Source organism: Juglans regia, chromosome 3, assembly GCF_001411555.2.
Source record: "Juglans regia cultivar Chandler chromosome 3, Walnut 2.0, whole genome shotgun sequence".
Lineage (NCBI taxonomy): Eukaryota > Viridiplantae > Streptophyta > Magnoliopsida > Fagales > Juglandaceae > Juglans > Juglans regia.
In genome coordinates, this window is record NC_049903.1 from 6,486,813 (window position 1) to 6,500,298 (window position 13,486).

Consider the following 13,486-nt stretch of genomic DNA (forward strand, 5'->3'; position numbering starts at 1 on the left):
TGTTTGGTTACTGAGAAAGTGATGGGAAAGAAGGGATGAAAAAAACAGAGGAAAATTCAAGATTCATTAAAAAGTTTACAAGATCTGCTCCTGCTGCCACTGCCTTGTCGCCTTTGAGAACGCGCAGAAGCATACAGAGAACTTCTCAAGTACACGGTTGCATGAGCAAAATGGTTGGGAACTAGATCATACTTTTTGGGTATAGTAATGTTACATACAGTCGTGGAGTGTGCAAGCACCATGCAATCATTTTGAAAAAAAATAAAATTTACTATTAAAATTAATTTTTTTCATGTGATCCCATATTTACTCACATTTTTTAAAAAAATTACCTAATAATTACGCTCTTCACGACTATAAATATCATTTTTCTTTCGGATGTGCTGCAAGCACTGAAAGACTATAGGATACTCCTCAGAGTTAAAGCGAAAAGTTCTTGACTCGTAAAACCAGATCCCTGTGCAATAAACTCTTGGGAACACTCTCGTCATCACAGTGCTACTTTAGTCTAATTCTTACGGCATGAACGTCCGAAATCCCAATTCCAACTCAAATGGCAAAAGAAATTCCTTATCATGTTTTAAAAAGTAGTCAAAGACTCAAAGTTACACTTTTTAAGAGTCATTTTATATTAATTTGAAATCATTATAAAAGATAAGAATTTCTCCCTCCCAAATAATACGGGATGTCATTCACCATCTTCTTAATACTTAATCCGAAAGTCCGAAACGTTACATTTGGAAGCAGTAAGACCAACTTTGATAATTTTTAATTATCTCCAAAACAAACTTGATTGGTTGAAACCAACTTAACCAAGTCCTTGTGTGCTTGTTCTCTCCCATCGTTAGAGAATAAAATTCAGTGACTGAATTTTTTTCTGCCTAATTTTTGCATTGAGATAAGAAGTGTTGGCTTCTTTGTGTGGATTCTGGTTCTGTTTGTATCAGCCCAGTTTGATGGCTTTATCCGATAATGATTTGTTGCCTTTTTTTGGGCAAATTTTCAACGAAACTTGGGCCGAAAGATTTTTTGCTTTTTTTACTCTTAGTTCGATCTGACCCGCTAATTAGGATTTCTTATATATATATATATATATATTGTATTAATCTCATGTATATATATATTGTATTAATCTCATGTATAGTCGCCACACTGTATTTTTTATTATCATCTTAATAAAATCTTCTGTAATTCCGTTAATAAAATCTTCTGTAATTCTGTGAATATAAACAGGTTGTCAAACCACATAAATCTTATATCGTACGTGATTGATTACATTTTTATTTTACTTTTTGTCATATTGAGTTGTCAGTTTGGTGCCGCATGAGTCAAAGTTATTTGTTTTGATGGAAAATGATGGTAAAGAATGCAAATTTAATACCAGGTCAAAAACACAAATTCATTGATAAAACATAAATAACCAACTTGTGCTTTCATTGTAATGCAATAGTTAAAAAAAAAAAAAAAAAAATCCATCTAGTTGTTGGTCATGTCAATGCCCTTCACACCCGTTATTCTTCAGGACCCTCACTCTCAGATGAATTATAAAAGAGCTTACATTTTTCTGGAGTGAACAGCTTAAGGTAGCGGGGGCCACATTAATGTTTACTTCTTGATGCAAACGCGCGCTCTCATGTTCATGATGAGAAAATGGGCGCTCCAAATCTATCATTCTTGCAATAACCTTTTATTCCTCGACCATTTGTTGTGCTGGGCAATCATTGGGTCAGATACGTTGCTACTGTCAAGAATGGTCGTCCTCAATACTATCCATGCTTAAACATGTAGCACCATTCAACATCAGATTGGCAAATTTCTACCTCGTTGAGTCTACTTCGAAATTTCTGTTGATGCAAAAGAGAAAATAGTGAGTAAAAAGTTTGCTTCAATATGTGTTAAAAATGTCGCTTCCTTAAGACAATATTCGCCTCTCCAATAACAATATGCACATAGGTTACAAGCGAATTTGCCTCTAAGATATAATGAAGTTTAGAATAAGTTTGTTTGTTTAATTGCGTTATGCACACATGAAATTAAATCTCGAACACTCTTAGATTTTGCTATTAAACCAAGAGATTAGAAATTTGTTCTCTACAGAATGAATAGACTCTACTAACAAGTTTTGAAGAAATAAAAACTTTTGGAAGATAGAGAATTTCGAAATTGTCTTCATGAACTCTATCCATTCTATATTTAAATTTGTAGGTCAATGGGTCTATTTATAGAGATCAAAGATGTGAATGAAAAGTTGTAACTTGTCATTTTTCTGTAATCTGATCCGAACATGTATATTTATTGTGCCTGTTACCAAGTTTCACAAACATTGGCTCTCCACCAACCGGTTGACACCGGTTTGAGTCCCAGCAAATGCGCTCATTCGGTAATAATTTTTACATCATTTTCCTAGAATGCTTGGGCTCATGGGCCGCACGCCCCATGGGGCTACTATTGGCCTTCGCCTTGGACTGGACACTAGATGCCCAGGTCCGTGTGGAGAGGCCATCATCTTTCCTTGTATATGATGTTATTTTTTAATATTATTATTATTTTGAAATTTAAAAAAGTTAAATTTTTTATTATATTTTATGTAAAAATTTAAAAAAACTATAATTATAAAATGAGATGAAACATTTTTACTATTAAAACAAGGCTTTAAGATGATCTATGATTTTCAAATATTACAATGAGATGGATCAAAATAGCAATGAGTAATGTCCCTTGGTCCGTGTCTGTATTCAAGAAGTTTCCTTCGAAAGTTTGAAACCTAAAAACATGAGAACGCCTCATCTCTCTCTCTCTCTCTCTCTCTCTCTCTCCTTTCTATACTTCCACTTCTGCATGAAAACAATGTGATCAAGGTACTAGGCCTATGGTAAATGCCAAATAGGCTAGCAAAATAGCTCTTGATCGATCCAAATGCTACTACTTATATTTATTTACATATCCTTTAATTATGTCAAATTGAGACTTCTGGATGCGGAATGGATCTGGATTTTTTTTTTTTCTCATTGCATAGTCAAGATTGGTGGACCGCCAAAAATCTCTAAAGGCCACCTACGGGAGAGGGACATATTGAATGAACAGCTCCGACCGAAAATCACCTAGATTTATGTGCTGTCCGTAATTTGAGGGAAATATAAGAAAAGAATGACAATTTGAATGTGTCATTAATAAATGCAATTCAAAATAATAAAATTATGAGAAATAATACTTACAGTCGTGAGTGTAGAGTGTCGTACGGTCGCTTTGAAAAAAATAAATAAATATGAGACTCACATGAAAATAAATTAATTTTTTAATAATGAATTCCACTCTTTTTCAAAATGACTGCACATCGTTTACGCATTCTATGACTGTATGTAGCATTACTCTAAAATTATATATAGGATGTTTTGTAAGGATGATTACTAAAAATTTTCATTTGTGGTCACAAATAGAAGAATTTAATTAGTTTAAAAAGAATAAAATTTAAAAAATAAAAATAATACATGGTGTTTGAAATGGATGAATAGAAAATGTCTAATAAAATTAGTGGAGGGTAAAAGTAAATAAGGTTTGTCAACTTGCCTTGAGAGGAGAACCTCAATATTGAGAATGATGGAATGATGTTGGGTGGACGTGGCCATGTAAAAGGGAAGTGAAACATGTCGGTCCATCCGCTCTAACCACCTTCTCTGTTTCCCAACTGTTCGTCCGTGACCACACCTCCCTATTACCAACCATATTAATTAGAAGTCCGTTTAGATATATGATTTTTTTATTATAATTTTTAAAAATTTTTATATAAAATATAATAAATAATTTAATTTTTTTAAATTTTTTAAAAATAATATTTTATTTAATTTTTAACTTTTATTTTAATTCATCTCATTTTAATTCTTTTTCTTATTAATCAAAACATCACATCTTAACTTACTAAAAAATAATAATATAAGTTTATAACTCTCACGGACACCCTGCCCTTCCCTTATCTTCTATTCTCTTTTACTTTATTGTTATTGAGATTTATCAACATTTTATTTCTTACCTAATCTCATAAAATAAACTTATAAATTAATTTTTATAAAATAAAAGAGGCATCCAGAGGGAATTATTGCTGTAAATTAAAACTAAAGAAAGAAATCAAAAGACGCGTGTCTTCAAACGCGACAACGATCAAAGCCACAAGAGTTCACTTTATCCTTCAAGCTCAGAGTCAGTTTGCTCGGTTACCGTACTCTTATTGAGCGCATATACGAAGAAAGTAAAAGGAGCACTAAGCTCGCTCGCTCGCTGTGTCTCCCTCTCTCCCTCGGCTTTTCTTTGTTTTTACTCATTCCTCCAGAGTCTACGGCATCATTATAGGTGATCTCTCACATTATATCTTATTTTCTTTGGTAATCTTTCTTTATTCAGTCAGTGATTGGCAATTTTGATAGTGCATGAAACTCTTCAAGTTGGGTGCTTTCCGTTCTTTTCAATTGTAAGTTCTTCATTTTTTTTGAGACATCTGGTATTGTTGTTCTTCAGTTTTTTTTACTCGGTATGAGACTGTTGAAGTAAACTAAAATCTGGGCAAGAAAGTCATGTTTCACGTGATTTCAATGACCGTTTCGTAGTTCATTACAGTGGTTCTTTCTTCTTCTTTTTACAAAGAAAAACACTAGTTCTTCTCAGTATCGCTTTGGTAGAGTAGGTGAAATCTAAGTTATCTAATCAATGGTTGTTCTGCTTATTTGTTCAGAATTAACTGTCAACTGAAATTAGAAATTCTAGGTACCTGATATTAATTTATCGTCTGACTGATTCTTTTATTACGGTATCAGTTTCTTAAATGCTCAGATGAGTAAAGAAAAGGAGATGAATTCCTAGGCTTAGCTTAATCGGGGTTTTTATATCTTCTCTTACTTACAAAATTATGAAATCTAATGTTCAGAACCGGATCTTTCTCAATTGTGCTATCTTTTCTACAGATTTTATTTCTTTTGCTTTTCTTTTTCGAATTCCTGTTTACAGCTGAGAACTGTAAGTGCTAATGGTGTTCCAGTGTTTTTATTTAAGGATTTTGCTTTATTGGAGTAAAATATCACCAGCTTCGTATTATTGTTTTTCTTCTGGGTCCGTTTTCCTGTGGCATGCTTAGTATGTTTGTGGTTTCATATATTCTAATGATTATACTTTTTGTGGAATTTCAGAATTTGTGGAGAATTGGTGTTTGGAGGGATTTAGGATGATATTTTCCATATTATCTTGTAAATTGCTATGATTTTGTCAATTGGAGGACTATGAACTGAAAGGGACTGCATAGAATTCAATTGGCTGCAATTTTTGATGGGGGAAAGAAAATTGAATTTCAATGCACCACTTCTGTCTGTGAGGCGATTTGCTTCACCCTCGGCATCTGAAGATAGAAGAAATAGGAAAATAATTGAGAATCCTCGGCCCAACAGACAACTTACTCTTCCTTTTTATCGATCAGAATTTGATTTGGAGCAAGTAACAGAACCTGTTGCTGTTCCTTTTCGCTGGGAGAGGATCCCAGGAAGAGCCAAGGATAGCAGTGGACCTGGGCCTCAGCTTCCTGAGGAGGCGTCTGTTACTCCAAGGCTTCCTCCTGCAAGGTTTATCAATGCTATGAAAACACCTTTAGAAAAGGAATGTTACAATGCAGATAGATTAAGGTGTCAAGTTGAACCAAATTCTTTAAATGAAAAGGAATGCTCCAAAGAGGGGATAAATGAGAAGGGGGATTTGGATTTGGAGGACAATGACGATGTTTATTCTGATGCACAAGACACCCTGTCTCCTACGGATTCATTCTCCATGAACTACAGTGCAAGTGGTCTGAGTGGGTCAGATGGTCCAGATGTGAAGCCTTCCGGAACATTCTCTACAGATCCACAAACTCGAGATTTTATGATGAGTCGTTTCTTACCCGCAGCCAGGGCAATGGCTTTAGAACCACCTCAATATGCATCAAGGAAACAAGGTGCTCCACTCGAGCAACCTAGAAAAGTTGAAAGAGTGGTTAGTGAGGATAGGAGGCTTTTACTATATCAAAATCGGTCTGACATTATACCACTCTCTGGCCAAAATAAAGAGGAAGAACAAAGTGAAGATGAAGACAATGAGTATGATTATCCTGGTTATAACGAGCAACCTAGAAAAGTTGAAAGAGTGGTTAGTGAGGATAGGAGGCTTTTACTATATCAAAATCAGTCTGACATAATACCACTCTCTGGCCAAAATAAAGAGGAAGAACAAAGTGAAGATGAAGACAATGAGTATGATGATCCTGGTTATAATTCAGCTAAAGGTTGTGGGCTATTCCCGCGATTATGCTTTAAGAATTCTTTGTGCCTCTTAAGTCCAGTGCCAGGGATGAAACTGAGGACTCTCACTCCTGTGCGTTCCACCCGTGACGTTGTAAGGCCAGGGAAAATGGCTCAATCTCACAGTCAAACTGCCCAAAAGGTGAACATTCCATTTTCCCTTTCTCTTTATGTTTCATGTTTTTGCTGTAACTAGTAGAAGTCAATTTTAGTGCTTCCAGTCTTGTCTGTTTTCAGCATGCTTGGAATGCTGTTGATAAGTCCAAATCTGACTTAGGAGTTCAAGCAGCTGAACTGCATAAGGTTGATACAAAGCATATTAGTAAATCCAGTCGGTTAACACGATCTGGAGAACTGCAAACAACAGGTAGGTTATCTCCATACACACGTTCATGGGGTGCTGGAGTATCTCCCTACAGGAACAAAGCACCTCAGTCTCCCTTTTGTGGATCAGTCAGTTTCCTTGGCATGCCCAGAGAAGTTGAGAACGTCAAAGCCAACAGGTTTAGTCAGCATACTGGAGGCAGCAACAAAAATAAGAAAGAATTAGGCTCAATGAGCCCAGCAGTTGAGAAGACATTGTATGTAGACACTGTAAATAGCGCTGAAAAATCATGTTCAAATTCGAGCTCCTCAGTTACCCAGGGATGGATTAATTCTGCTGGTGAGTATCTGGACATTTCATCAGAGAGAAGGGGGTTGGAAGAAACTACTACTGCAGAATCCGTTTACCAAGATATACAATGCCTAAATATTTCAAATGAAGGGAGCATATTAGACCCCTTCGTGTCCATTGATGCTGATATATCTTATGAGTCTAAAATATCACATCCAAAAGGCCAAGAAGTCACGATTGAGGGCTCTGGACAGAATGAAGGATTTCATAGAAGATCTAGCTTGGAATGCTCAAAACTGACTACTGAAGGAAATCTAAATATCAGCAGTGGTCAAATTCATAAAGCAGATGAGACAGGAACTGCTGATGCTAGTTTTATACGGTCCCCCCCTGCCCACCCTCCTTTGCCAAAGTCACCTTCTGAGTCTTGGCTTTGGCGTACGCTGCCTTCCGTTTCCGCGCGTTATCCGATTCTACCTTCAAATCTTGGCACTCAAGTGGATCTTCAAAGGGAGGATCCTAAGACATCGTCCACAAATACCAAGTGGGAAACCATTGTAAAATCCTCCCATTTGCATCATGATCATGTTCGTTATTCTCAGGTAATGGCATCATTCTTCATCTTCATTGGTTCTCTCCATAACTGAATTAATGTTTACAACTGAGAGCAAAAGAAGAGCTAATTTTTTTTGTTCTTTTCTGGTTGACAGGAATTAGTTCTTCCTATTTCTCAGCAACCCAAAATTTAATGCAGAGGCGTCCCTTAGAAGTCCTTAGGCCCCCATTGGCTTGTTTGATAAGTTCAGTTTTGAAAGTGCAAAATATAGTATATTTCTTCCTTCCTGTCTTTTCATCGGAGATTCTCCTATACCTTGCTTCTTCTCAAGATAAGTTAGGTGAGTGGAATTTGGTTTGCTCAATTCTTGTTTAATTTTTTCCAGTTTACTGTTATTAATCCTTGTAATGTAGCTGAGGCAATAGGCAGAGCAGGCCATCTTTATAATCCCTTGCAAATTGCAATGGCCCTTATTCTTTTATACCGTCCACATTTTTCTATGACGTTGTGTTTATATATATATATATATATATATATATATATATGTATATACACCAGTGCAGTAACACACGTTTGCCTAGTTTACGATTAATTTTAAGAAATAATGTGATTCTTATAAAAAAAATATATAGATTTCAATCAATAAACAATTTCAATTTCAATAAAATTTTTTATTGATTTCTACACTGAACAATACAAACAATCAAATTATCTATACTTTAAATAAAAAAGAAACGAACATAACAAAATAACATATCAAATAAAAAAATACCAAGAAAATGAAACCTATAAAAAAATATATCAATATCACATATGAGAATTCTTAAATAAAATATTTGCAAAAATTTATTTGTTCTTCAAAGCAAGTGGCGAATAAAAATTATAAGCATGGACCGGCTTATTATATTTTTTAGTATATTTTTTACATCTTTTTAGTAATAACAATAACAATACTTATTATAACATTTGATTAGATGATATTTTATAATTTTAGAGTTATGCTAATAATTAATTAATTTTTATTTATATATTCTCAGATAATGCATGAGCTTTTTTTATTGGATAGATTTTTATGAAATCATATTCTTCTTATTAATTGAGAATTTAGTCATCATATATATATATGGGTAATGAAAAAGTTAAAAGTCTAATTGCCTTAAAATATTACTAAAAAAAGAAGTAATGGTAAAACAATTAATTGACTTAAAATACTCTCTCTTTTGTCCTTGGTCCGTACTGCTTTCTTGACCATTAGAAGCTCAGAGCAGGTTCATGTAGGTGCTTGATAAGGGTGGTCTGGAAGAAAAAAAAAAAGAAAAAAATCAAATTCAGAGTGTTTCTCTATCTCGTAAATAAGACTATGTTTGGATACTAAATATTCTTTAATATTTTTAAAAATATTTTACATGTCAAATAATTTAAAATATTTTTAATAGGACCCACAAACCCACTTCAATCTCTACTCATAACTATTCACAAATATTCTATAATACTTATCACTATTATATATAAATAAAAAATAAAATCACTATAATATTTATCACTATTAAATATAAAAATAAAATCATTATAATATATAAATAAAATAAAATCAGTATAATATATAAATAAAAGATATTTATCACTATAATATATAAATAAAAAATAAAATCACTATAATATTTATCACTATTAAATATAAAAATAAAATCATTATAATATATAAATAAAATAAAATCACTATAATATATAAATAAAAGATATTTATCACTATAATATATAAATAAAAAATAAAATCACTATAATATATAAATAAAAAATATTTATCACTATTATATATAAATAAAAAATGAAATCAGTATAATATATAAATAAAAAATAAAATCACTATAATATATAAATAAAAAATATTTATCACTATTATATATAAATAAAAAATAAAATCGCTATAATATATAAATAAAAAATAAAATCACTATAATATTTATCACTATTAAATATAAATAAAAAAATAAAATCACTATTAAATATAAATAAAATCATTATAATATATAAATAAAATATAAAATCACTATAAAATATAAATAAAAAATAAAATCACTATAATAAAAAAATAAAAAATAAAATCTCTATAATATATAAATAAAAAATATTTATCACTATTATATATAAATAAAAAATAAAATCTCTATAATATATAAATAAAAAATAAATTCACTATAATATATAAATAAAAAATAAAATCACTATAATATATAAATAAAAAATATTTATCACTATTATATATAAATAAAAAATAAAATCTATAATATATAAATAAAAAATAAAATCACTATAATATATATATACACTATTATATATAAATAAAAAATAAACTACTATAATATTTATCACTATTATATATAAATTAAAAATAAAATCACTATAATATATAAATAAAAAATAACATTACTATAATATTTATAACTATTATATATATATAAATAAAATCATTATAATATTTATCACTATTATATATAAATTAAAAATAAAATCATTATAATATTTATCACTATTATATATAAATTAAAAATAAAATCATTATAATATTTATCACTATAATATATAAATTAAAAATAAAATCACTATAATATATAAATAAAAAATAACATTACTATAATATTTATAACTATTATATATATATAAATAAAATCATTATAATATTTATGGAACTTATATATTTTTTAACTACTTACTCAAAAGTCAACAACTCAACATACTTCATACATCTAAACAACTCAAAATATTTTTAATAGGACCTATAAATTCACTCTAATCTTTATTCATAATTATTCATAAATATTCTTAATATTTTTTAACATTTCTCATTATTCAAAGATACCCTTAGTCTCGTAGATATACCATGCTTTAATGGCCAACTAGTTTGCTCGCAACCCAAAAAAAACATCTCTCCCTGTATGTAATGTTGCAGTGAAGAGAAAAAGGATAAAGGACAAAATATCCTATCACTCAACCTATAAAACTATAAAAAAGTAAAATCTGACTTAAAGGCAAGAAAGCTACTATTTTCAAAGTTGCTACAGTAATCTAATGTTGATTTAACAGGAAGATAACAGAAAACAAAACCGTTTTATAGCCATTTATATAATAGGAATAGATATATCCTTTATGTTTGGGTAATGAACGAAGATTTGGGTTCCTAATTTGGACTGAACAGCAACCTATGTACTCGCACGGATGTACTTTTTGTGGCAGTATTTGCATGGCTGTAGTATGTTTTTTTATCTCACTCCAGTTCATGTTATGAATCAACTTATGATTATGGCTGTGGTGTTCTGAAAATACTGTTCCCATAATAGCATTTAAAATGGAGTAATGCTACATACAGTCGTGGAATGCGCAAACGCCGTGCAGTCGTTTTGAAAAAGTGTGAGGTCCACTATTAAAAAATTAATTTCTTTTCAGGTGGGTCCCTTATTTATTCACTTTTTTCAAAGCGACTGCACGGCGACTGCACGCTCACGACTGCAAGTATAATTTCTCTTTAAAATGTCACGTGAGCTAAAACTCATGATCTCTGTTTTTTTTTTTTTTTTTCAAGTTTTATTAAGTTTATTGCACCGTTTCCAGATCTTGCCAAATGGTCCTAGAGAGGCCCAATACGTCTCTGACTTTTAAATGCTAAATCGAAGCGAAGCCCTGCCGGTCATTTTAGCCCAATCTAGAGAAATGTGAGAAGCGTTTGAGTCGAAACATCACATGGTCCAACAAACTAATTGCATCGTTCCAATTTGAAGGGAAAAAAATATATATATATATCTTAACCAAGTATATCTTAATGTTTGGTAAAATCAAATATTTCTTGGTCTTTGCTTGTGTCCCATAGAATCTTCCGCTTCTCAAAGATGTACTACTTTATAGGTTTAAAATGCTCTTTGCTTGTGTCCCCTCAAATGATTCAAATCAACCAAAGAAAATAAAAGAAGAAAATATAAAGGGGCAAAGAATTAATGGAATGGTTAAAAAAAAAGGGGGAAAAAGAGGATTTGTTTTTTTACTCAAATCAAAATAATGCAAACGTAACGTCACATATACATATATATTATATATATATATATATATGGATGAAAATTAAGATAAGGATTATAGGAATAAAATAAACGCATGATATCCAATAAGCGTAATCTTGATATGTCACTACAATAAAAATGACTTTTTACAATGAACATTTGCAATGACATTTTTTCTCGTTGTTAATAATGCATAATTTGTAACGATTAAAAATAATTTGATGGAAATAGTTGCATTTACAACGACAAATTCTCTGAACAATAAAATATTTTTAATTATTTTAACATGTCAATCAATCGTTATTTAATGTTTGAATGAATGATGAACTCTATCCAATAGGAGTGTAATCGGTCTGGTCTGGTCCGGTCCGATCCCGGGCAGGGGGGGAGGGGGGGAAGAGGGTTCACGGATCGATTCAGGCCAATGTAGTAAAATGGGTATGTCAATGGGTCAAACATACAAAAAGTCCAAAATCACTTTTAATATGTGTTTTGACTATTTTCGGTCCATTAATACAAAAAAAACCCACAATGTTTATACTTTTCAATATAAACTATTTATTTTTATTTGCACATTTTGTACTTGAAAATAGGCTTAAAAAGTTAATTATCAAAATTATCCATATCTATCTATGAGAATTAGCAATCATCATAATAAAGTTAAAAACAAAAAATTAGAGAAAATGAAATTAAAAAATGCAATATAGTTAATGGGGAAAGGTTAGATGAAAATTAATTAAGTTATATAACTACTATATGAAATAATATATATAAAATATTTTGAAAAACTATATATATACTTCTGTTGGTTCGGTCCAAAAAAAGCAAACCCCTACACAGGATAAAAAATCGAAATTCTAAGGTATAAATGGACTGGACCGGACCAATACAGTCCGATTTTCTAGTCCAGACCAAATAACAGCTTACACCCCTAATCCAAAATGTGTGATATTGTATTTTTTTTCCCTCTTATGTAAGACTATATGTAGTGAGATACATTAGCTACAAATAGTTTTTTTTTGTCACAAATAGCATATTTGCATATTAGCAATGTTGCAAATAGATATATTTTCAACAAATGTACATGTCGTTGCAAATAAACATACTCTTTTGCAATGAATGAATATTTCGTTGCAAATAAACATATTTTGCAATGAATGTACAATTATTGTGAATTTTGTTTGCAACAACAATACATTTATTTGCAATGATAAAATTTCATGGCTGAAAGTGATTATTTGCAACGAAAAAAATCATCGTCGTGATTTGTGATATACTTTTCCCATGACAACATTTGCAAGAGTAGGGCAACGAAAAGTGATCGTTGCAAATACTTTTTTGCAACAATAAATTGACATTTTGCAACAGTTTTTATCATTGCAAAATGTATTTTTGTTGTAGTGTGTGTATGTATATTATGTACATATAAATATAGCTTGACATATCAATGCAAATACAATATTAAAATAGACACAATTTTCTATAGAAAAAAAATGATATTTGCAGTTCTATGATATACAAATTTTGCGCATTTCTTTTAAAAAAATAGATAAATCTGGAACTCACATGAAAAAATTATTTTTTAATAATGAACCCTACTTTTTTTTAAGAGAGCATATGAGCCTCGCACATCCTAAAACTATATCTAGCATTACTCATAAATAGATCACAAAATAAAGTATCACTACCAATTCTCTGAATCATCGTTCCAATATTAACATATTAACATAAAGAGGAAGGAATACCTGGCATGCACGTACAACTGGTGGAGTACTTTCATGTTTGTCCTCTGAATCGGTTAATTAATTTATACCATACATGAGTATGAATTGTATATATATCGAAAAATCTATTTATCATCATTTTTGTCATCTTTCTCTCAATATTTATTGATGTGTCATTAAATGATAGGTTCACTAATCTAATCGTTTCTATACATGACTAGCATTGATCA

General features: G+C 30.9%; 1 protein-coding gene across 2 annotated transcripts; it reads left to right on the top strand.

The window, feature by feature from the left end:
* Positions 1–4,206: 4,206 nt before the first annotated feature.
* LOC108981349 lies at positions 4,207–7,962 on the top strand. 2 transcript variants are annotated; one of them, XM_018952464.2, is made up of 4 exons: positions 4,207–4,462; positions 5,175–6,453; positions 6,549–7,529; positions 7,638–7,962. In XM_018952464.2, exons 2-4 carry the CDS (start codon positions 5,311–5,313, stop codon positions 7,674–7,676), a joined length of 2,163 nt encoding a protein of 720 aa, XP_018808009.1. In that variant the 5' UTR covers positions 4,207–4,462; positions 5,175–5,310; the 3' UTR covers positions 7,677–7,962. The 2 variants fall into 2 exon arrangements, with proteins under 2 accessions (XP_018808009.1, XP_018808008.1); XM_018952463.2 differs by having other exon boundaries at positions 4,207–4,344.
* Positions 7,963–13,486: the final 5,524 nt, after the last annotated feature.

What these genes read in the sequence shown, in the direction of transcription:
- LOC108981349 (XM_018952464.2), top strand. Translation starts at nt 5,311, where the DNA reads ATGGGGGAAAGAAAATTGAATTTCAATGCACCACTTCTGTCTGTGAGG. An exon ending in ACAGTCAAACTGCCCAAAAG is followed by an intron (nt 6,454 to 6,548) that starts GTGAACATTCCA and finishes GTCTGTTTTCAG; the next exon opens with CATGCTTGGAATGCTGTTGA. An exon ending in ATCATGTTCGTTATTCTCAG is followed by an intron (nt 7,530 to 7,637) that starts GTAATGGCATCA and finishes TCTGGTTGACAG; the next exon opens with GAATTAGTTCTTCCTATTTC.